The sequence below is a fragment of the Phalacrocorax aristotelis genome, chromosome 16 (genome assembly GCF_949628215.1).
Source record: "Phalacrocorax aristotelis chromosome 16, bGulAri2.1, whole genome shotgun sequence".
In the NCBI taxonomy this organism is placed as follows: Eukaryota; Metazoa; Chordata; class Aves; order Suliformes; family Phalacrocoracidae; genus Phalacrocorax; species Phalacrocorax aristotelis.
In genome coordinates, this window is record NC_134291.1 from 4,349,744 (window position 1) to 4,374,215 (window position 24,472).

At 47.2% G+C, this 24,472-nt stretch overlaps 1 protein-coding gene across 1 annotated transcript; it reads right to left on the bottom strand.

The window, feature by feature from the left end:
- On the bottom strand, window positions 1–24,112 carry METRNL (meteorin like, glial cell differentiation regulator). Its single transcript, XM_075111177.1, has 4 exons — window positions 23,762–24,112; window positions 17,681–18,069; window positions 1,342–1,401; window positions 1–646 (listed from the first exon to the last, which is right to left on the bottom strand). Exons 1-4 carry the CDS (start codon window positions 23,872–23,874, stop codon window positions 330–332), a joined length of 879 nt encoding a protein of 292 aa, XP_074967278.1. The 5' UTR covers window positions 23,875–24,112; the 3' UTR covers window positions 1–329.
- Window positions 24,113–24,472: the final 360 nt, after the last annotated feature.

Sequence of the window (24,472 nt, forward strand, 5' to 3'; positions counted from 1 at the left end):
TTGGCTTTCATTTGGGTTTTTTATTAAGACATGGGAGTTTTCTTTGTTTGCTTTCCTAAGGAAGTCACTAAAAAAATATAATAACTTAATTCGTAAGGACAAGATTGGTTAAAAATCCAGCCTTGGTTGCTTGGCAGCCTTCTGAGCTCGTACCTCTGTTGCTTCCATTAGCCTAACAGCACCGCAGGCTGCAGACGTGTCCTGCGGGGCCTCAGCCTGCACTCCAGATCTGTCCATGCTCTCAGTTACCGTTTTTGTTCAGTTTTCACCGTGGCCAGGAAATATCCCCGGCCAAACGCTAAAAGCGATCTTCAGCCAAACAGCGGATTTCAATCGGGGCCAATTTCACATGGATTTAGCCCTTTGTCTTTTGCCTCTTTGTACATCCTTTGGAAGTCTTTAAAACGAGGGGCACAGCCCAGCCTGGCCTCCCCAAAGTGCATGCGTCCTGTGAAAAGGAAGTCTCCGTCTCCTGGTTTCACCCCACACTCCAGCAGGGTCTTTATTTGCCCTCGCCAGTTCCCACTCTCCCCCGTGAGCTGAAAGACTTTGCTCTTCTGCCTGTACAGTTTGTTGACACCGACGTGAATTATGGATTCTTGCTCTTCTGCCTCGTTCGTTACATCTTGAATAGAGCCTCTGATCACTGGAAACAGAAAAAGAATGTAAGGAAGAGTTACCCAAACCCTCTGGAAGAACTGGCTCCGAACTCAGCCTCATGCAAGCAGGCAGCTCAAGGGGAACTGATTTCACTACAGCAGCCCCAGTTTTGATCCTTTAGAGTTAAGTCTGTATCAGTAACCTCCAGCATATATTTGCATTTGTTACAGTTTATATTTGTTACCTGTCCAGCAAAGAGCACCCACGTATTAAATTTAAACACAAAAATAATTACATCAGGAAAATAGGATCCATCACAATGAAGAGTTCCAACAATAAGACACATGCTTAGAGCTCCCTGACAACATACTTTCTGTTCTTCAGCCATTACAGACACCGGCTAATATTAATTTCCCCTTTAAAAAGGGAAGCACGGAGAATTATTGAAACTTCTGGTCTTTCATCCACAGTCCATTTTAGGGCGGCAAGTAAAGGCCTCCCCCCTGCATACACCCAAGTCTCTGAACTTCTACTTCCACTGTGGTTGACGGGCCATTCTCTGTCCACCCTGGGGAAGCGCCAGCTGGGTCCTTCACACCTCTCCCACGCACAAGCCCCTTTAGGCAGCACTGACTGCTGGTGGAAGTTGCCAGGCCTAAGCAGGTGTCCATCGGCGTTCATGGATGTCACATTCAAGTGAGCCACCCCTGGGGAGAAGGGACGGGGGAAGCAACAACTCACCAAAATCACTAGTGCAGACAGCCAAGAGGACTTCTGTGTCACTGCATGGTCGGCAGGGAGCTGCAGAGAAAGGGTCAGCGTTAGCAAAGGGCTAAAAGACAGTAAATAAATAGACTGGTAGTTACATTAACCAAAAACAAGACGCGCGCGCGCGCACACACACACACACAAGACATGGGGACAAGTGGTCCACAGACCTGTCAGGCATCAATAACATTACAAGAAATGGAGGCTAACCCTAGCCCCTTCAGATTTTTGTACTTATGTAGGAATATGGATCTCTTTAATGCTCCTGCTGGGATATATTATGTAGCAAACACCCCACACGCTTGCTGCGCTTATGCAAAATATGTTTTGATAGCGGGTGCATTTGCAGCATGCTCTGCTGTAAATTCAAAGCTCTTGAAAAGGCTTTGAAGATCGTGTGCCCTTTAAACTCTGATGGCAAAGCTTCTTTCTTACAATTTCTATCAAGTGCTGTTGGGCTACTTCACAAGCCATTTTGTCTACCACCACATCAAAGATCCAGGAGGTTAGAGAGTGGGGGAGGCAAAGAAGGGAGGAAAAATAACCCCAGCGCATGTGTTTGAGGGCGTCAAGGCAAAGCGGAAACTCGAGCCTGTAGCAGTTTGAGCTCAAGCAGCACAAAGACCATTTCCTGTACTGCTGGAAACATTTGGATATCTGCACTAATCTAATCAATGCAAGAATGTGGCTCCTCTTTGTACTCAGCCAGCTATTTCTGAGGAGAAGGTACTGTAGTTGCAGTACAGATGTTTCTATAATACCCTGTTGAGTTCAGGAATTTCCTTACTATCAGGGTCTGCGCTGCCCAGCGATGCTAATTAAGTCTGTCCACTGGCGGCCCAGGGATCAGAGCCCACATCTTCCACTTGATGTCATGTTGAAGCGGCCCTTACATTATCAGTCAGAAGAATGAAAACCCATCAAGCGCGCTGCTCTGCCTGGACTAGTATAGGCAAAGACTACAGCAAAGCAGGGCTTACGCTGGAGACAAGGCGAAGCACTGGAGCTACAGCTTATTTCACCACGCAGTCCATGGTCAAACCCTAAGCTGAGGCTACCCCACTTCTCCCCACCCCCCAAAATTTAGTTTTTGAACGTCAACATCTGAAAACACTTAGTTACCAGACTCCCAAATAGTCACACCCTTCCTCTCACCCCCGCCTGCTTCCCAGAGAAGTTTATGCATTGCACTAAGAAGTAGATTTAAACTAGTCTAAACAACGTGTAGCCGGTGCCTACAACACTATTAGCCTCTCTCTGTTAGACGGCATACGCCATTCTTTAATGTAAAACACAGCAAATCTCTAATTTTTTCCAAGGTCCCAGAAAAGCAGTGATCCAGAAAGAAGGATTATTGAACCAAATCCACCAGATCTGCTCCAGTCAGATGATTAAAACACAGTGTAACACACTCTTTAATAAGATTGAAGAGAATGTAAAATGCACATTTCTGGGCAGAGATATTTGAAGGAATAATTCAAGAAGGTTAAAGAGCTCCAAAAGAAGAGACAAGTAATAGGCAAATTAGTTTTGTTAAAGCATCTGGATCAATCGGGCGTTTCTACTTAGCCAAGTCAGAATGCCTCCAGGGCCTTCAGAAACAAGTCAGCCTTACCACCCTTCTTTCCCCCCACATACTATTTCAGCTCTCTTTTTTGGAAAAGTTTGGACTTTTCAAAACAAATCAACTGTTTAATATCATGAGAAATACAGAGCCAGCCAAAGCCCGGACAGTACTGGAGTACTACAATAAATTCAGTCTAAAGATATTTTAGACTCAAGAGATTTTGATTAGTGGCTAGACCAAACATCCAAGTTTTATCTGACAGACAAAATTATATTAGTCACATAACATCCTGCTATGGAGTTGTTTCATTCATGGCACCTACAAAACTGATCCAGGGCAAATGCCCCTCTTGCCTGGCCTGCCTGTGCCCAAATCAGGGCTTGGGTTAGATCAACCAAATGGAGGGAACCTGCCAACCTGCACAAATCCTACAGCATTTTTACATGGACAGAAGCTCTAAAACAAAGCACAGCTGATGTACGTCCTCAATATCCACAGCTGGACTTCAGACACTGGATTTCAGATATTTTGTTCTACAAAGATCTAATAATAAAAAGGCATCTCAGCCTTTTTAAGTCTGAGTGAAAACAGTCTTGGTTTAGACCAGACATCTCTGTAGTTCGTCCAACCCCATCAGAAAACTGAAAAAACAAAAATGACTAAGCCATTTTTGTTCTCGAAAGGAGTGCAACACAAGCAACAGCATTAAAGATGAAAACCAAAATACTTTAAAAGTGGTTCCTTCCATTTAAATAGACTGACACTATAACAAGTCAAAATAACAAATCTCCACATACACATGGAACCAAATAATTTTAATTGGGGACGCTAGGCAAGATCCTGCGTCCTTTTTAGATGCAAAAGGAAATTAAAAGTGCTCAGCATTGCTCACACTAGATCATTACTTAAAACCTACTTCAGATCCATGCTGACTCACAGCAGTTGGGTGGCATGCAAGCTTATTTAACAACCATTTACCACCACCCATCACTGCAATACCAGACATATGAAGAACAGAAATCCTCTTTAGTGGAACAACTCCCACATCTGCATTCACAGAGTATCAAATATATCTTGCAAGTGGCAAAAACAAGGTATGTGAGCACAGATGGAAAGCGAGTTGTGAAGGATTACCGCCGAGGTAAATGGACCATTAAAAAGCAAATAACATTCACCCGCTACAACCAAAGCTTCATTCCTATACAGTCTCATGAAAGAAACAAAACCCTTAGGAGGACACAATGCCTACGTTTTCTTTTGAATCACAGTCATTAAGGAATCTGTGTGTTTATGCCACAAGTTAGTGATTTTAGCTGCAGTTCAGCACTCATGCACGCCGGGATCAGCGGCAGGTGTTTTCCTCCATCAGTAGGTCAAAACAACCCACACACCTCAGGCTAAAGTGGGAAGCATCCTTATAACTAAAAAAGAAAACTAAACAAAGCACTTTGCTCACACACAGCAGGTGAAGATGTTCATTTTCTGGGGAAACAGGCCCAGTTACTAAACAAGACGGCTGTGTTTGCCGGATGCCCGACTCCCTGGGGATGTCTCGAAGGCTGCCCAGGTTCTCGCGTCCAAAAGCGAGTCTATGAACTTGCAACAACAACATCATCAACGTCAGCTGCTCTAATTCCTTTAAACTCGATAAGCCAAAGAACCTTAACTCATACAGCAGCAGGGGAAGGGTGGAAAAAAAAAAAGAGAGAGAGAGAGAGAAAAGCAACGTTTTATTGAAGCCCTCTAAAGCCCAGATGCCTATAACTCAACTCCACCGCTGGTGGCATAAAGCCTGCATTGTGCACATCGCCTGCCGACTCTCCTGGGAATGCCTTTGATGGATTTTGACAGTATCCTGACCTGAAGTAACCTGAGGCAGCCCTCTCCCTCCGTCCCCCCAGTCCAGTGCCTCCAAAGGCCTCTCTATTCACCTCCCCGCTGAGGGAGATGTAATTACATCATTCCTCACAAGCCAGCAGTCATGTCCCAGCTGCTTTGAGCGATTTGCCCTCTGAACCTGATGTTACCGAGGAGGATGTGGCGATACTAACAATAGACCGCACTTGTTGGCCAACAGCTTTGTCAAACTCTCTGCTGGCCCTCTCCGCAGGGAGGCAGAAATGCTCAGGAAGAGAGAGGGACGTGCCCTGGGGAGATGCCATGAGCTCCAGAAGGCCCCCAGCCCAACCAGCACCAGGGAGTTGAGCTGTCTAGAAAGGATCTCCTCCAATATTGGGGATGGATTTAAGTGCACCTTTAGTGCTGCAATTTAGCATGAGGCTCCCCTGTCTCAAGAGCTGTGGGTAGGTGTTAGCGTCCTCCCTCAGCACACACGACTCCAGTCCCTTCCTCCTTTGGTTTGCAACATTTGCACACAACCCTTCTACACGCTGAAAATAGGAGATGGGGGTTATTTGAAGGGCCATCGTCATGGTTTAGGATGACAGCTCCCTGCAGGACACATTCAAAGTGAGGCGCGCTGGCTCTGGCTGCAGGCATCGCAGAAACCACATGAATGGGCCTGATCTTTTGAAACATGTGTTTCAAGAGCCACACATGGGTCTGACTGACCTTACCTTACCCCAAAACCAGCTTCCAGCCCATAAGTAGTCTCCTCTGTCTGTCCTGAATTTTCTCAACACACTCCACAACTTCATAGCCATCAAGAAGACTAGATGAAGCAGGCTGCAGGTCTCTATACACTGTCCCAAAGCTCCACTTACTGAGCCCAAAAGACCTTCTCCATCCACCCTGTGTCTCTGGGTAGGCTCTGCTGCACATACAGCACATAGGCTCCGGCAGCACGCACAGGAAGAGAGACACCCTTTAAGCAGAAGTGAAAATGTTTAACACAAAGTAATTACAGAAAACCGCTTTACCGAGGAATACCCTTTGGTTTTATTAAGAAGCTTGTATACATGTGCGGTGTGGTAGAGGTGTGGATGGTGGGGGAGGGAAACACAGAGCTGGTTTATCTGTGCTTCCAGTTTCCGTGGCATACATCACCCACACGTTAGTAGTTCTGAATAATTCTTTGAAGAGCAATCAGACCTTTTAAGTATCAAAAGCTACTGAGGAGGCCCAGGCAGGTTTGCAGCATTATTTTCTGCTAGCTTTAGGTTTAAATCTTCTGATTAGAACAAGCAGTCTTTTCTCTTGCGTGCTCAGCAGATGACATTCAAATGGGTCTCGTCGCAGACCAGGCTGATTTAAGCTAAGCCAGCCCGTACCACAGCACCTCAAGCCGTACCAGTGTGGGGCCACAGCAGACCTGTCTCCCAGATGAAAGCTCTCAGCCTGACATCAGCATCACTTCATATGGAACCAAAAAAACCCACCCACACCCTTCAATTCTGCCAGCAGCTCTATAATTGCAACCGTACTGGAAAGGGCATCATAGGATGAGTCTCCTTCCTGGAAACACGGAGTACAGTCTTCTGAGAGCAGATTATAAAAATAGAGATGCAGTTTCTCCAATGATGGTGCATTTCTCAGTCATTTTTCTGAGCCCTAAGCAGAAATGACTATGTCTCAACTGATTACTGGATAAGTAATTTAACTGGGATACAAGAGTTTAAGGGGGAACTTCTTATGAGCAAGAAAAAAATATTTGCCCTGACTCTGCTTTAACTAACTAAAAAGTAGAATAAATCATTGTAATTGTTTCTGCCTCAGTTCACCTAGGCTTCCTCTCTGAAGAGGCCACACTTGTGCCACGAAACAAGTCCCTCACAGCTCATATACCAAACAAAAAGACCTGCTACTTTGCAGTGGAGGTGGACAAGAATTTGACAACCACTCTGGTTTACCAGGCTTTGACTAGTCACCTCCTCTCTAGATATACCTTCCACTTTCCTCACCCCCTCAGAAAGCTCTTCCTGAGCAAGCCAAAAAAACCCCATTCAACCTCAAAACACTCACAACCCCCACACCAAAACACCATCTAAACTACATCAACGCATGTGCACATTAAGTGCATCTCAAATTTAAAATGGACATGCTAGCTGGGAGCCCAGGCCAGCAGAGCTGCATCCAGCACACCTGCATTTAACATAATACCTGCAGCCGCACAGCGAGGGAAAACGTGGCCAGATGACACAGAGCATCTCCGCAGCTGGGCTGGAAGTTACTGACACCCAGCCACAACGCACAGAGGAGCTCGCTCATCACTCTCTTGTTTTACAAGGTTTTCCTGCCTTTGGATGGGATAGGATTACAGGGCTTTCTGCAAGCACTGCGCTTTTTCCAGCATGGCAATAGGAAAACACCAAGTCAGGGAGAAAACACAAGAGTTGGACTCGCACTACTCCCAACCTCTTGGCTCAATAAGCCTCAGACATGGGATCCGAAGGGATTGTGCTTCTTCAGTGAATAGAAGGTTAATGCTATGAATAACATACTGAGAGAGTTTAGTGCTCTTCTGAAGGCAGAAGAATTCATCCCCGTATTTGCTAGAAAGTTAATCTGAGCCCCTGCGCTGAGCAGAAAAGGCGGATCAGAACAAGGATCATGAGCAAAGACACAAAACTGAGACTCCCTTCTTCTACAGACAAAACACAGCCAAGATTTGGTACGGAACAAGACAGTGATTCAGCAGCTGGACCGAAATCATGATGCTGCAATGACATTCTCCCCTGACTTCTTTACATGAAGCAGGGATATTGGGGATTTTACCTCTTCAGAAAAGAAACTGTCAGCTGCAGTTCCTTGACTGAGCTTATTTCCAACATTCAGTTCAACTTGCACATATGTACAAGTTTCCAGAAGTAACTTGGAAAATATAGAGACTGGCCAAGAACAATTTAAACCTGCAAATAAGTTTAATGAAATGCAGACTCTCATATGCTGTGGCATGGATTGTGCCAAGAGTATTGAGTTAATACCACTTCCTTCCTGCAAAGAAAGAATAAAAATAGCATATTGTAAACCCCACCATTCGAGATGTGATGACCTTTGTGTTCTGAGAAACGTTAAGAGACCATAAACCAGAAATTTATCTTTTCACAGAAATGTCTTCCAAGAGGGTATTAAAGTCCTTAAGTACCAAAGAAGACTATTTATGTAAACAGTGTGAGGAAGAGATTTGGTACTAGGCGAGCTCCATTTGCAACAGCTTTCAAAACGAAACTTGGCTCAGCAGCTACAGAGCACGTAAGGATCCTCTGGGACTGCAGAGTCAATGCCTTTTTGCTGTTCCAAGATGCAGCACCCATTCTAACAAATGAGCTGAAAGGTCAGCTAGAAACACAAACAGCCATTTGTTTAAAAATTTTTTTTAAAGGAATGAAAAAAAACCCCACAGAGCAGTTTTTATTCAAGCAGCATTATTAAGCTCTACCTCCAGGCCCATGCACGAGTTGCATCAACTCAGGAAAAATTCTGAGAGGTGTCATATCTTCAAGACACTTCTTTCTGCCCCACCTCCTCTGGGCTGCTTGCCGCTCCACCAGGAAAAACGCCTGTCCCAAACCCCGTCTCCCTCCCTCCCCTCCTGCCGCATGCGCCCGACACGCACAGCTCAGTCTCCGTCGCTACCCCGACCCTCTCCAACCTCCTGATCGCAGGGCAGCGTTCGAAGAGCAGTGCTGGGCTTTGGGCTCCCGCGCTGCCATGGCACAACCTCGGTGCCGGGGTGGGCAGCGACGTAATGCTAACAGGGCCAGTGCCAACTCCCAGCTGAGCTCCTACACTTACCCATTGCATCACCAGCACTATAAAAATCCTCAGTTACTGTCAAGCCTGCAGCGTATCATGTCCAAAGAGCCCTACTCAGCAGATCAAATTTTCAGTTAAATTCCTTCTGTCTGAATTGCAGCAGCAAAGAGAGCCCAGCAAGCAAGAAGCAACTCTGCAGCTGTGCTAGCCCGCGTTTCTGTGCAAGCAGCGTTCGCAGTCACCTGCCATTTCTTTGCTTTCTCAATCCCCCTTCCTAACTGCAATTAAAAAGAAAAGCAGGCAGCAAGGTGACTGCTGGGAATTTCTCCTGCTGTATGTGCACAAGACACTAATATAAAGCCATAAATATATATATATTTGTTTATCTCACAGAGAATAAATTCCTCTCTCCTTCCTCAAACCTACCGCTGCTGCCCAAGGGGGGTTAGGAACGCGAAGCGCTGGGCAGGCGCGAGCATGGCCAAGCTGCTGCAAGTCAGAGGTGCCTCCGGAAGGCTGAGGGATTCCCCTGGTCTGCTCCGACCTTGCAGCCGAGGAAGGGCTGGGGCAGGACCGTTCTCCTGGCTGCCCCGCGAGGGCCCGCCAGCACGGGCGGCTGCAGCATCGCCCCTCCACGCTGCCCACCTACCGCCCAGCAGCACAGGGCCACAGCAAATATTTCTACTGATTCAAAACCCACAAAGATTTAGGGTTTGGCTCATCCCCTCTAAAATTCACTCAGAAAATATTTCTTTTTTCTTCTAAAGAAAATGTCATTCCGAAGCCTTGTAAAAGCACACACTAATCAGATCTAGAAAAACACAGTTATAGAGAGAGTTCTGATGTCGTGTTTGGTTTTGTCCCTGACAGCTAACAAGACACTCAGCGGAGATGCCATGCGGTGCTTGCAGGGCAGAAAATGAAAAAGTAAGGTGGTTTTTACCCCCGTGCCCTGGGGAAGCTGTGCAGCCAGGCGCACGGCCCTGGTGCCCGAGCTTCCCCCTGCCCCTGCCCGGGCTGCAGGAGAGGCGGGAGCCGGCACCTACCGCCAGGCTGGATACCTGCCAGGAACGCAAAGCCTTCCCTCCCGCCCTCCCCGCCACCCTCCTCTTCGGTCCAGCCCATTAATGCCTCCTATGGAGCAGGGGAATAGAAATAAGTAACAAGTGGCTGGTTAAAGTTAAACCCTGAGAGTGAATAATGACAGATCAAAGATTAAGTAAGTATTAAAAAAAAAATAAAAGAATTAAAAAAAAGTAGCATACGTGCACTGACATCCACACAGGTCCTTCTCCTTCCTGTTTCTAGAAATCAAATTCTTCTTGGTATGGGGGAGAGCTCTGAAGGAACAAGGCCAGTTTTCATTTTAAAACCACATTTATTTGATCAGCCTGTTCTTGAGGGGGGACTGTGGAAGGGTGACAGCTCACGCAGTGAAACGTTCAATGTTTTAACACTGTTCAGTTAACCCCAAAAAAGTTACTTAAGGCTTTCCATTTGCAACAGGAAAAGCTTTAAGATATATACAGCTTTTCTTATTTAACCGCAAACGTTTCTTTGTCATATTAAGATCATTTGTCAGATCTACATAAGCCTGGACTTTTTCCTCTTTTTTTTTTTTTTTTTCCTCCTTAAATTTCTCACATCCACTTATACAGAGATGAAATTGGTGTAAAGGTACTAACAGTTCTGTGGGGACAGCGGTGCATCCTATACAAACAGGAACCGTCCTGGGGCGTTAAGGCAATGGAAAGCCAGGCCAGGCTCCATATTAAGCCTCCCAAGGTCAGATTTAACATATCACAGCTTTGGGTCCAGGGTAGCTTTCAAGCATCCATGTGATATTACAGTGTATATTTTCTGGCTTCAACAGCAGATTAAGGCAAAAGATACTTTCTGTCGTGCAAATCAAGGCCCTAACACAAGGAAAATATGGCCCGTGTTTCAGTAAGTTTCTTATTCCTCCGGGAAGGTGGGGGGCAGGAAAAGGAATGCGGTTCCCCCGCCCTCCCATCCCTTCTTTAACTACAGCCTCAGGAATTAGCAAACTAAACAGTTTTGCAGAGCAAGCACAGAGCATTATTAAAGACTGCCAAGCAACTCCGTTGGATTGCAAATCTGTTTGTGGGACTATCTTCCGCAGCACGTAAAGGTCAGAGCAAAGCAGAGCCCCAGCTGCCCGGACAATACACCTGACTGCTTATTGGTTTTGACTGCCCACTGAGTTGAGAAATAAGCTAACGGCATTCGTGGCCAGTCTAGCAAAAATAAGCTATTTTCTTACCCCCTCTCCCCTGCAGCTGTGTATTTATCATTGCAGCTCCATTGTCACCTCCTCTGCCCGCTGCAAAACCAACTACTGTCCTGGCAACATCAAAGGACAAGCAAGGCCAGAGGAGACTGCTGTCAAACTCATTTTCTTGGGGGAAGAAGAGATTAAATTAGGGCATTCCTCCAATTTTGGTTTCGCCTTTTTGTTTTTTTAGGTGAAGGCATCTCAGTTCAACATTTGTGACCTTATTGAGGCTTAGATCCCGAAAACATCACCCCTGCTCAATTTAGGAACATGTAAGTGCATTTGCATTCCCCGAGCACCAGACCTGCACTTTGAAATCATTTCACACAAGAAGAAACCCAAAAACTTGGCTCTCAAACTCTCCCCCCCAGTCAGTCATTCGCTGGAAATCTGGCCACTTCAGGCACATGAATAATTACAGCAGGTTTCTAGCTCCTCAAATCCCACTCCAGGCTCTGTAATACAGCAGCCAGCCTGACCAATTTAGATGTTGACCCATGACACCAAGTTCAGTGATATGCTCTCAAAAATTACCTTAAAATGTGCTTTTTCAAATACATGTAGGGTCAGTGAATGCGGTTTACTCTTACTTTGTGCCCAGTTTTGTAGCATCGTTTACTATGGGAAAAGACATGAAAGTTACTACGGAAGGCCTTCCTGCAAGGAGGGTGAGCGCACAAAACACTAGTCTGAAAATACCTTATCCTCAAGCAGGAGAGTCAAAATGGTCCCTTATAAGGCCAATAATTGAAGTGTATTTCAAACAACTGCATTAAAGGCTGTTTTCTGGTGGTTTTCTCTTAAAACTTGCTGCTGATCTCTTAGAGAGAGAAAAAGTGTATAAAACAATAGCAAACCTTTAGCCGCACCGGTGACCCTGCCTTACACACCACCCAGGCAACGTGCACTCGGAGTTACAGAACAGATCCCTTGGCTTTGCTTTGCTGCTCGTTATGCGTTTGCCAGCAAATGCTGGTGGGAGGAGTGCGATATCAATTCTGTTCTGTGCAAATCAAACCAGACCACGCTCAGATTTACTTTTCTTCGCCTAATACAGCATAACCCCAAGAGGTATGAGAGGTTTATCCTGTGCAGAAAACTGGGGGGAGGGGGGCTAAAAGACAAAGCAAGCCATTTTTTCTCATCTCATGGTGGGCATTGGAATATACAGCCCTGCCAACCCTGCCGCACACGGCGGTGCTCCCACCCCGCCACGCAGCGAGGTGCCAACATCTCGGCTGATCACAATGACTCAAGCAGAACCTGTGCTAAACAGAAAGGTCGCGCGGACTTTCAATTTAAGTGTTGCAAGTGCCTCTTTCCATCACCTCTTCTGCTAACGGCTGCGATGAGCGCGGCGGGGACCGACCGCAATTTCCATGTTGCGAATACCTTGGCAGAGAGCGGGCACCGCCAGCAGCAGCTTCCTGCTCACCGGCCTCTGGGACAAAAAAGCACCAATGTTTCCGCTCTGGCAACAAGAGAAAAATACACCAGCGTATCTGCTGCTTCAGGCTACAAAGCTCAGCAGTGCATTGAGCCTCCGAGGGAAAAAAAAAAAAGGAAAAAAAAAAAAGGGGATATTTGGGAGCAATTAGAGGAAAGCATGAGATTAGGAACCTACGAGCTGCGATGGCAACGGTGCTCTGGGAGAATGCGTGTAGAGATATGGCAGATTGGTGCCCCACCTCTGCCAAACCCAAACTGCATTAAAGATCAGAAGTTAAGAAGGGTGCTTCAAAAAGCCAATTGTTAGTAGAAACACCGGCATAGCCCAAATACTTAGGAGCTTTCTTGATTTCCAATCTGTTCTCTCAGGCCAGTGAATTAACAGCATTACAGGAAATAGCTGAATACTGTTCTTAATTAGTTAACTGGATTTATCCAGTTTTGCCTTGTTTTTCAGACACCCACTTGATTGCTGTACCTCCTATCTATTAATATTCTCAGCCAGGTACCCAGCATTAATAAAGAAAATGTATAAAACAGTTACTAGAACCTGCTCTAAGTCAGTAGATGCCATCAAGATAAAGGGACATTTTTGTTAAAGTTTGACTTCTTTACTACACAAAAGCGGGTGGGTAATGAAAGGGCTTTCAATTTACCTCCTGAGCTCTAACAATCAAATTACAGACGTCCCCATGAGGGTGCAATGGGAAAAGCAAACTACACACCTTACGTAAAGCTGGATCCAGAGCTTGGACGCGGCACTTTGAAACAGACTTTAGGTGACAAAGTAAAGGTCTTTGAAGGGGGGAAGAGGATTGACCTTCCTCTCCAAAATATTTGGTCAAACCTACAGATTCTTGTTTCAGACTAGTTGAGCAGTAGCTGAAGAACTTAAAAAGCAAAAAATGATCAAGGGACCTTCTCACTTTTCATAGGAGTTTAACCCAAGCAACTTGCTGCGGTGCAAGGCAGACCTAAACCAGGCACATGCTCCACTACAGCCGAGAAGCTCACGTGGGTCATCACCTTCAGAAAACATCTAGGAACGACGTGGCCAAACAATATTTTTGCCAAAACCTCTGTCTACTTGCCTGCATAGGCAGTATACCAGACACCCACAGTATCTTCTTCCAGCACAAGCAGAAAAGATTAGAATCAACAGAATTCAACAACCTAAACAAGTTCTGCTGCTTCTCAAATGGCCTCGGGCCAAAATGTCACAGTGCCTCAGTTCTTCAGTTGGGCAAACACCTGGGCTTCAGAGCCTTACTGCAAGCATGAGCCGAAGTTAACGGGCCATCAGTGTGGATGGGAATTATATAGGGCTCCAATCCAAACCCTCACCTGAAACAAAAACCACGTTCAGGCACCCATCACTTTGGGCATCAAGAGAACGCACCCATCAGGATGCCTGAATTGTCCAGCTGACCCTTCTTACGGACTCCCCACTTACATAAAATGGTGACAAGTGCTGTAGCGTGCTTGCCTTCACTCCTCTCCCCATCTTAAGAAACTACAAATCCCCAGAAATGCACTTCCTTGCTCGCTACTATCACAGTAAAAACCATCCCACACCGAATTTCAGCAATCTGAATTAAAACCTACCAGTACATTACAAATACTTCCTAACATTAGGGAAGCCTTAAGAGAATGCGATACAGCAGACTCAGAGCCAAGAAAAGGATTAAACCCCCAAAATCTGGAAAATTTTAAGGCCGCACTGTGTCATTAACCCAAAAGGGAAAAGGGAAAGGCCAATTCAGAACCTGTGTGTTTTCTACTGAATTATTTGCTAGTCTCTGATTAAGTGGGAAAGAATGATTGTAAACTAATAAAACTTGAGGTTTTATAATTAAACCACAGGCACCCAGCCAAGCACTGCTGATTTGTTGATGCACCCTGCAATGTCAGGGCTCCGAGGACACAACAGGTCATTAAAGTATTAAACAGATGACTTACACTCTTTAATCAGAGCTGGGATGCCAGGTTAGGAAGAGAGAGTAAACTCAAGGGCAGAGTACAATAATTATCACCAGGAAACAAACACAACATTTAGCAAAGTCAAGAGAAGTTGTTAGCAAGTAGTTATTGCTCAAGGAAAGGGCTGGATTACTGAGCCCCACACCTGGGTCTTTTATGATAGTCATCTCCCCCACTCCGCTGTCCTAAGAAAATAATGCAATATTTGTGATTTTTCGGTCCTTCGCCATCAGAAGCAGCGCTGCAGTGTTAAGCAGGACCAGGAAGTGTGCAAGCCTCCTCTTCCCAGCCCTGCCAGCACATCTCTGCCCCCATCTGCGACAGCATCTCACATCTTTGTCATCTCTTTGCACGTACTGCCAGCCCTGCCGAACGCCGTCAAACTGCAACTAGGAGATGAGCAGGCTCGTTTTGCCAGTGTGCAACAGCCGAAACACTGCAAGCCACGTTCGTGACCGAGGGACAGATTATGCCTGGGGAGAAATGCAGAACCTTAAATCCAGTTTTCAGCTCCTTAAGGTCAGCACTTGTCCCTGGCTTGAGCCTACTCTCCGATGAAGAGGCCACCAGCGACTTCAGTCAGTTGAGGTAAACTTCCTCTCCAAACGAACAGCTCAGTAAAGGGCATTTATTTATTTAGAGGTTTCACAGAAAAACTAGAGGCAACTCCAGAAGAAAGGCGGTCCACGAACTGCAAAGAGCCCCAAATATATTGCTTAATAGAAGCCTCGCAAGGCAGCTATTTGGCAGTTTCCCCGGACTTACAGATATTTATAGGAGAATTAATGTGCTCATCTGACTAAGTAGTGGAAAGAGTCATGTATGGCATTTTCATCATGTTTTAACCCCCCGCCACCCCTCTCCAGAGTCTGGGGATCCAAAAAAAGGCAAGATAAATATTTTAAAATACAATAGAGATCCCTAGGTTGCCTTGAAGGCTCTGCTGATGAACTATTAAAAAGCTTCTTCTGTCCAAACAAGACACTTGGAGGGAGAAGCAGATAGCCTACCACATTGTTTTATAAGGGAGCACTGAAATTCAACCACTGTCTGTTACAGCTGAAATTACAGCAGTCACAGAAAAAGTGATTTAAGACGCCTATCAAAGAGGGAGGCTGTAATTGGATTCAGTCCTCGGTTTGACTTCTGAAAGTCTCTGAAGAAAACTCCCATCAGCTTTAAAAATCTCCAAGATTTTATGTGGAATGAAGAGCACTCTGTTCTAAAAACACAGCAGTTTATGCCGGCTTGTGATGTTAAGTAAGTCAGCAACGAGTCCTCTTGATTTTAGCAAAGTTCGGAAGAAACCGTATCTATGTGTAAACTAAGAACAGCAGTGATGAGCAGTACATATTGTTTTACCTACATGCAAAAGCAATTGCAACTTTTTTTGGGAGAAAAAAGAAGTGTAGGACTTTTCTTGGTAAGTTTAAGTGACTTATCGCTAGCCTGCCTGTGTCTCCATCCTCACAGTCTGTCAAAGAAGCACTGGATCTGGGAACATTCTCCAAATAACTGATTAAACAATGTATTTTATGTCTTCTGCAATGGAATTTTACTACATAGCTAACATTCTGCACAACATATTCATCTTTGCAGAAATGATCTTACTGGGAAAACAGCTCTGCAGCAGATACCCGACTTCTTCTGCAGCACTTGTAAAATGTAGAAGCAGAGAAGTCCACTTAAAATACAGAACTCTCGATATTAAGCTACAAGTTGCATACATGCCAAGAGTAAAGAAGGCAACTTAAATATTTCAATATTTGCGTTTATGGGGTTTTTTTTAATGGCAAACACGCCACCTATCCGTTGTTGGGGTTACTGCATCACCCCGCAGCCAACTGCCGTCTTGCCGAGTTAAGAACTGTTCATCTCAGTCCGACTAAGATCCGCACAAAAGAAAGAAGCCACATCTGAGTTGGTGTGCCTACATCCAAACGCGAGCAGGGCGGCGAGTACCCACAAATGGGCAAACGGATGAATCCAGAGTCCTGTTGCTGAAGGAAGCTAGGGGAGAGGATGGGACTCAAGTTCTGCAATCTCTTAACCCAAAAAAGGACGAGGGACGCAATGCCTAGAAGATACAACTGCAGTTTAATTTGCCACACCACCACTTACCAAGTAGCATCTCAGGCAAAGCATATGGTATCGCTGCCGCAGAATCTAGACAGCCTGCATACTACATACAGAGTCTTTACAGCTCATTTTACATTGGGTTTTACCCTGGGCCGAGTCATCTCAAGTGTGCTGCGAGGAATCTTCTCCCCTGCTGGGGGGCTGCTTTCACTCCTTACCATTTCAGAAGGGAAATCTGGCTGCCACCACGGCCTCCCCGCTTAAAATACCTAAACCCTGAAACCTCCCTAGTCATTCGGGACAAACTACCCTAGACCTGCTGCTCTTCAGGCTATTCTGGAAATCTCCACTCCTTGGTTTTGGGGCTAAAAGCTGGAGGCAATTCTGAATGGAGGAGATGCCTGAATGAGATACCGCCTATGTAAAAAGAATTTCCCCTTCCCCCCCGCCATCCTCCATAAATGCTAGTTATTCTTCTTCTCAACTGTCTAATTGATTAGCATAATTAGGTTACACCTAGAGCGATTGTTCCTAAATGGTATTTAGTTTTCTATTTAGTATCAGACTTTACCGGCACATAAGCTCTTTCAGTCTGTCCACTCCCCCACTCCCCCTTCCTACAAGCTTTTTGTAAAACTCCTCCCTACAAAACTTGCTTTTCACAATGGTCAAGAGAAGACAACACTGGCACTGTAAAAGTATTGTCATGGTGTTGAAGAGCTCTGCCATGGCACAGTAATGCTCAAGAGAGTGTAATAGGCATTGCTAAGGAAGGAACACACCGTTTTCCTTGTTTAAAAAAAAAAATAATTAGGTCAGCAAGTAGCAGTAGTTGCAGAGAAAAAAAAACACCACGGAAAAGGAGTTCCTCCTTGTTTAAATGTTTATTATTCAAAACATGCAGCGGGGTCTTAAAAACTGAGTAAAAAAGTAGTTAGAAAACTGTTACAGCAAGGCTCGGAAGCCCAGTTCACGCTGGAGTTCACTGTAGGGTAAAGCCAGCTCCTGTGATTCACCCCACGCCTGCAAGGGGAGAATTGTTCACAATGTAGCCCTTAACAAATCATTTGGAATTCAGCCTATGCTACCAGCTTCCAAAAAACAACAACAGCAAAAAAAAAAAATCCAGAAAAAAAAAATCAATTCTTCCGCAATAGCCTGTTTATAAAACATGTCCTTAAAAGCACATGAAATTCAGACCCAACCACTTTCCCACTCACTCACTCTGCCATCTGTTACACATCCAATACAGAACGTGAAAATATGACCAATATCCCAGAACTCACCAGAAACTGTGTGCAAATCGGATGCTATCCCCTTGTTCATCAGTTCGTACTGGAAGCCCGTAATCTTCCTGCTAATGTCCTGCTGAGGAGTGGCCTCAATAAACAGGCCCCCCTGATCATAACCAAAGCAATATACTTTACTGGGGCTGCGATCTCCATCTCGGACCAAGAGTTTCAGTTCTCCAGTTTTTTCCAAATAAATATTTGCTCCTGCAGAGTCCTTGAAGGGCTTTATGCAAACAGTCAAATGTTTGTAAGAGGCAGGTGAAGTGTTGGGTCGCAGGTTGACTATGAGCGCTCCCGTGGGATACATCCACTCTATTGCCCCTTCAGAACAGCGGAGGTAGACCTGTTCAACATCCTTCTTGTGAGACTCGTGAGTTAGGCCACTGGGGGAAGAAAGAAAGAGAGTTAGAGACATGACAGAGCTAGTAATGCGACTGTCATAACCTCAAACCTTCAAAGACCCCCATCAGCAAAAGCAGGAGATCTATGACAGTTCTGAGTACCAGCCCATCCAGCTCAGCAGCAGTCAGAAATGCTCATCTCTTGCAAGACTGCAACCTTAATATTATGGGACAATTTAAAATCGTCTCCCAAAAGAAAAAGTCAAACCGCTAGTAATTGACTCCAAAATTAAGTAGGATATAAGCACATGATCAAAAGCAATTCAATTACTACAGCCTCAGTTACTGCCCATCAGCTGAGCTGTGGCAATGACTTGGCGCATACTAAGTAAAACACGTACGCTTGAACTCCCTTCCTGGTGGCTTAAACCAGCACGTTCTCCAGCCTCGCAGATCAGACTCCACCTTTTGCCGAGTACTTTGTTCCCCTTCCAAGTCTATATTCCTAATGGATGTGAAACTGGGAGGGATGCCAAGCTCACCCTGTGAACTGGAGCAAAGGGTTGCTCTGGGTGCTAGTGATACCCTCTGCCCCAGCTGGGCAGTCCCAGTCTCCAAACTGGGAGGTAGGGAGAGAAGACACTACATGCTCCAGTCATAGCTGGGAAAGCACCGAACTATGCTGCTTGCTTCGCTTTGTGAACCATGTTCCCCACCTCCCCAACATGAGATTTAAGCTTAGCTTATCACTTTACTGCCCAGCTCCGATGGGCTCCGAGCAGACACACAGCAAAGGGAACACATGGCCAGCTACCATCACCGGGGCACAGGGCTACTGCTGGTCCTGCCTCCTTACCCAACACCATGGCAAAAAACTAACACCCCAACAGCCATTTCAAGAGCTGGTGGTCACAGAGATGGGACGGGAGAGCAACACGGGGATCCCAGGGCCAACTGCTAGTGAAAGGAGAGCAAACCGCCATGCTCAAGCAGGATGACTAGTAAAGCCCCAGGACTCGCTTGCCCACAGCCTAAACTGGGAACAGTTCTAAACCACCCTTGCTGCCTGCCACTGATGCTGGACCAACACCACAGGTTCTTTACCCAGAGCGACTCAGAGCACTAATACATCACCACATGCTGTAGGCACTCCAGTTAAAAGAAAAAGTTGTGGGAAGTCTGGTTTATTGGTTACCGTATTTGGGCCATTGGGCAAAAATCCTTTGGTCCCTGTCCTGTCACAAACCTATTACGCGAGTATGAGCAAATCACTTCACCACCAAGCTTGTTTCTCCTCCTACGCTTTGCGTACCTAGTTTCCAAACATAAGCATCTTTTCTTCCGTGCCCGTAGAGCACCACGCAAAATGAGACCCTTCAACCCAGCTCAAGGGGCTGCTTTGCAGTGCTTCAGAGAAGCTTCACAACATTCCCACTTGCAGGCAGACGAACCAAGGCAGGGAAAAAAAATTTTTGAAAGGATTAAATGATTTGTCTGAGGTTACACAGGAAATCTGTGGCAAAGAACATATTTTAGTATAGTGCAAGTAATGACATCAAGCTCTGGTTTCTCAGCAGAAACCTCCAAATACACAGCTCCCCATCCCAAAGATATATTCAGGTGCTAAACAGGGTTTAAATTCAAGTCAGCATTTAGAAAGTAACAAGAAGCCATGTGTAAAAGAAGGGAGGGGGGGAAACCCACATGGTTTGCATTTACTGTTGACGTGACTCATTATTGTGAGTGTCAGCGTGACCCACTAGATAGAGGTTACATGAGGAAGTTCAGAAAAAAAAAAGTCATATTTAATAACAATGGTGCTGGCAAACATGTGCTTTTGAATAATCTTGAAAGCCACATGAAGAACGCAGATGAGGAGAAAAGAGGGACAAGCTTTTGACCTTTAGTCTCTCGCCCTCAAATTCAGTAGTACTTAACACATTCAGGAAACTTAACTTGCAATGGGATATTTCAAGTTGACTGTAAATCCACATCTGGTCCACAAAATCAGTTTTCACCACAGCATGCGGATGATGCCACTCAACAGAAAACACAGAAGTCTGTTTATGTGCAAGCCGTGAATAAGTAAAATTAGAGAGTGTAAAGCTTATCCCTCAGCAAAGGGGCAAAAACCTACCCTCACACATCACTTGCTCTTACTCAAGACATCAAAACAAGCTGCAGAGGTTTTGCAGCACTTACACTGGCAAATTCCTCCCTGAAGCCTGAGTGCTTAAACAGAAGCAAGATACCAGGGGCAAAACTCTGAACTCATGCAGGGAAACTGCTGTTGCAAGCGATCCCAACAACACCGAGGCAGTGAATTTCTGCCAGAAAAAAAAAGCCTTAACATTCATTTTGTTCAAACATTCATGCTGTTCAAACAAAAAACAGGGTGGACTCTGAAATTATCTTCTGAAAGCCAATTATCTCCCACAGGCAAGAGTGATGCCATTAGACAGATACATCAAGCACAAGTACCTGTACGCGTTAAGCCTTATAATAAAGGATGACTCAAAAGTTAATACACGCTCCCATTACTTAACAGCAACCACCATCGTCCAGTAAAACCTGTCGCTTTGCTTTCTGCCAAAATGACATGTCACCACATTGAGAGATTGTTGAACGTCATGTTTAGTTCTTGCTAGCCAGGCGTCAGACATACCACGGCCACAAAGCAATGGAGGTCCAGGAGCCTTTTTTTTTTTTTAATCCCAAGTTCATGCAAGTTTTATTTTGGTGTGGTTTGGTTTGATTTTAAGTATATGGCAAGGAGACGGGGCAGCTGTTTCACGGTTACAGTGATGGATGAGCCATCCATCCTCCCTTTCAAATCTGTGCTGTTTATTGGGACTGACTTCTACAACAAGCACTACTTCCTCATACCAATCCATGAGGACATCCTGAATCACTGTATTTGTCTCCTCACTCTTCTCCCTTTCTGGTTTCAGCCATCCCCCTCTGTCTGCCCTGAAAGACCTATTACGGTATCGGTGCAGGAAGCTGTTATGCTGCAACATGCAACAGGTGCTATATAAAGAAAAAGAGAGCAGGAGGAATATTCACACTATCTACTTTAGGTATTTACTTTATTAGTTCTATTACAGATGCTCTGAAGAGCCCTAGAAGTACCCACGTCCTCCCAGCACCCCTCAGTGAACACACGGAACTTTCACTCCTCATTTGGAGTATCAAATTAAGGCTGACAAGCTAGAGAACACTGAGACTTTCCCCAGAACATCCACCGGTGCAGAGGACAAGATCGATGGACATAAGCAGACACATCAGAGCTGAATTCTCACTCCCACAACCAAAAATGCCAGACTAGCGTATTCTCAGCATGTCACTGAAGCACTTTTGCCCAAAGCATCGAGAGGTCATTGCAGTACAAAAACCTGACATGACACACACCATAGTGAAGTTTCTCCTTTCTTCTGGACAAAGCTTTCCTGGAAGTTCTCTGCCAAGCTATTTATTAAGATGATGCTATGGCCTACTGAGTGTACTTAAATTGCAGGTGTCAAGCTGTGCATTGCATCAGATTTCCCTGGAAGCATAAGGGATCCCTACAGGAATCCTAGTGAAGTCTTCATTGCTACTCAGGGATATAAGCTCGCCACTTCTCCACAAGTTAGTGTAGAAAAAAAAAGGTCTATCCAGAGTATTCTGCTTCTAAGATCATTGTTTTTGATATACACATGTATATAAAGGTGAGAACACACCTTCAGGTTTACTGTAGGAGATGACTAGATGACTCTCAAATCTGCCAGCACAAGACAACCTAGAACTTCACTGTGGGAAGAAAGACTACATTTTGGCATTCAAGTTCTTAGGTTTTTCGAACAGTTAGTTAAGATAAAAAACATCACATGACTTCAAAACATTATATTCCACATAAAAAAATTCTTTCTGACCCGTACAGCCATTAGTATCTTCACTGAAATACTTAATTAGGAGGTATTTACTGGTATATCAAATTACCTTTCTTTCCTTCTTAACTGCTAGTCTTCTAGGACAAAGCAGAGGATATTTAACAGCCATAGGACTGCCTGCATTTCTGACACCTGTTTGCTACCAGCAAGGCCAAAGTCAGCCTGGTTTCCTTTATCCCCTCCCGAGACTCCTGTCTGCCTGGACCCCAGGACTCTCTCACACAAGTGAAACCACCCAGACTGAACTGTGTGTGCAAGAGGGCAGCTCTTCCCTGCTCCCTGCACCTCAACGGCATCACCCCCGAGCTGTCACCGCTTTGGCTCACCAGAGCAACAACAGGCGAGTAAGTCCAGTCCTGCATCACCAGTTCACCCCAAACTCAGTCACAGGGAGTGGTATTTCACTCCTCCCTGCCAAAACAGGACAAAAATGAGAACGAAACAGGGCAAGATTATAGGGGTTTGTCATCGTTCTTTTAAACAAACACACTGCGATACTATGTGGCAAGGTCCAGGTAAGTACAGGCAGCTGGGATGCTCGGGATGAAAGCAGGTACATCTTGGAGGGGAGGGTGGGGGGAAGGTATTGCTAAAGCAAAATGATACAGTTAGGGGTTTGCCACAGAACTAATAGGTTTGGTCCTTATCAAATGGGCTTGCCTTCAAGTGGATTCACTGGGATTAAGTATGCATCAACTGTCAAGAGTCAAAGAAAGTTCAGAAAGAAGTAAATACTCAGCATCTGTGTGTTTCAGACAGTAACAGATAAGAAATTATTATGCTGCAAGTCAATCCAGCTGTTTCCCTACTTTGAATTCTCCCTACTCCAAAATACCCTACTGACAGAAGCTGGCCAAACTTTTCTTTTAAAGAAAGTCAGCTTTGAGCAGAATACGAGAGTCAGTGGTTTACTCCCCGGGTACAGAAAGCCTGACCCAGCAACACTCGCTTGTTAGCCGAGTCCCTTTTTAAAACCATGAACGGCAGAGGAGGAGGTCACAGCCCCAACCACACACGTTAAACTTATTACAGGCAATTCAAGGAAAGATAATTTGGGAGATAAACACTTGAAAACTGGAGAGCTTTCACAACGAGCGCAATTAGAATAAATCAGGAGCCAGGCCGTTGTGCCAGCCCCTGCTCCCAGGGCTCAGCATCATCACCATCATCTCGGGCGGGACGCAGTGCGGGACCAGATCCCGGGCGCAGGGAGCCGGGGGCGCAGCGGGAGGGCCGGGGGCTCCCCGCAGGTGCACCCCAGCCCGGGGCCGGTCCCGGCGGGCCGCGGCGGCGGGAGAGGCCGGGGAAGGTACCCGGGGCTGCCCCGAGCGCGCCCGGCCACGCACCCGGCCCCGCTCGTTCCCCGGGCGCGGCCGCCTCCGCCGGGGGCCGCGGGGAAGATGGTCGCGGGGAGAAACTTCGTGGCGGACATGGCACCGCCCTCCTCCTCCTCCTCCTCCCAGCCCACCGAGCCGCGCCGCCGGGCCGAGGGGAGCCCGGCCCGCCCCGGCCCCTCCATCCCTCCCCGCGGCGGGGCCGCTGCCCCGCGCCTCTCCCCGGCCAGCCCGCCGAGAGGGGCCGCCGCCCGCGGCGGGGGACGGCCGGGCAGAGCCGAGCCGAGCCGCCCTCCAGCCCCGGCTCTCCGCCTCGGGCCGCCCCCATCCCCGGGCATCGCAGCGGCGGGGGGGGGGGGGCTCTCCCTTTTGTTTTCGGCACCAACTTCCCCCCCGTACACCCACACCCAGGGCGGGGATGGAGGTGGCGGCTCCCCCCAGCCCCAGCCCGGCGGGGTCTCGCCTCACCTCCCCTTCCAGTTGCACAGGTCGCTGGAGTACTGAGCCGCGGCGCCGCCGGCCAGCAGCAGCCGCAGCCCCAGCAGCAGCGGCAGGAGCCCCGCGGCCGGGGCGCCCCGCATGGTCCCGGCGCGGTGCGAGGAGCGGCGCGGAGCGATGCGCAGCGCCCGGGGGACTCGCCTACATGGCGGGGAGCGCGGCAGGGCGGAGCGGAGCGCCTACCCCATGCCCAGCTCCGCGCTGCGCCGCTCCGGCTCTGAAGTTTTGCACCAGCTCGCTGCGGGCTCCCAGCTGAGGGGCGGGGAGCGGCCCTGCCTCCCCGCACCGCCCGCAAAGGGCCGGCTCCTCCTTCCCCCCCTCCTCCGGGAGGGGGGGGGCCGGCACTTGCTGTGCGAGCAAAACGCGGCGCCGGATCGCGAAGGGCCGCTGCCCCGCGGGGAGGGTCTGGCCCGCTCGGTGCGGGACTCCCCGCAGGTGCCGCGGCCGGGGGTGCGAGCCCTGCCGCCGCTGCGGGTGCCCCGGCCCGCTCCCCTCCCTCGGGCTCTGCCGGGGGGCGATGCCCGGAGAGCCCGGTGGGAGCAAAGGGTTTCGTTTGGCCGGGAAAGTCACTGGGCTGCTCCTTCTGTGCTGGGGGAAAGCGGGGTGCCGCAGGGGCCCGCGGGCTCTCCCCGGGCAAAGTGGGGTGCAGCAGGGGCCCGCGGGCGTCTGCTGCCTCTCCCC

What these genes read in the sequence shown, in the direction of transcription:
- METRNL (XM_075111177.1), bottom strand. Translation starts at nt 23,874, where the DNA reads ATGCGGGGCGCCCCGGCCGCGGGGCTCCTGCCGCTGCTGCTGGGGCTG. An exon ending in CTGTGCAACTGGAAGGGGAG is followed by an intron (nt 18,070 to 23,761) that starts GTGAGGCGAGAC and finishes TTCTTCCCCCAG; the next exon opens with TGGCCTAACTCACGAGTCTC. An exon ending in TGTCTGCACTAGTGATTTTG is followed by an intron (nt 647 to 1,341) that starts GTGAGTTGTTGC and finishes TTCTGTTTCCAG; the next exon opens with TGATCAGAGGCTCTATTCAA.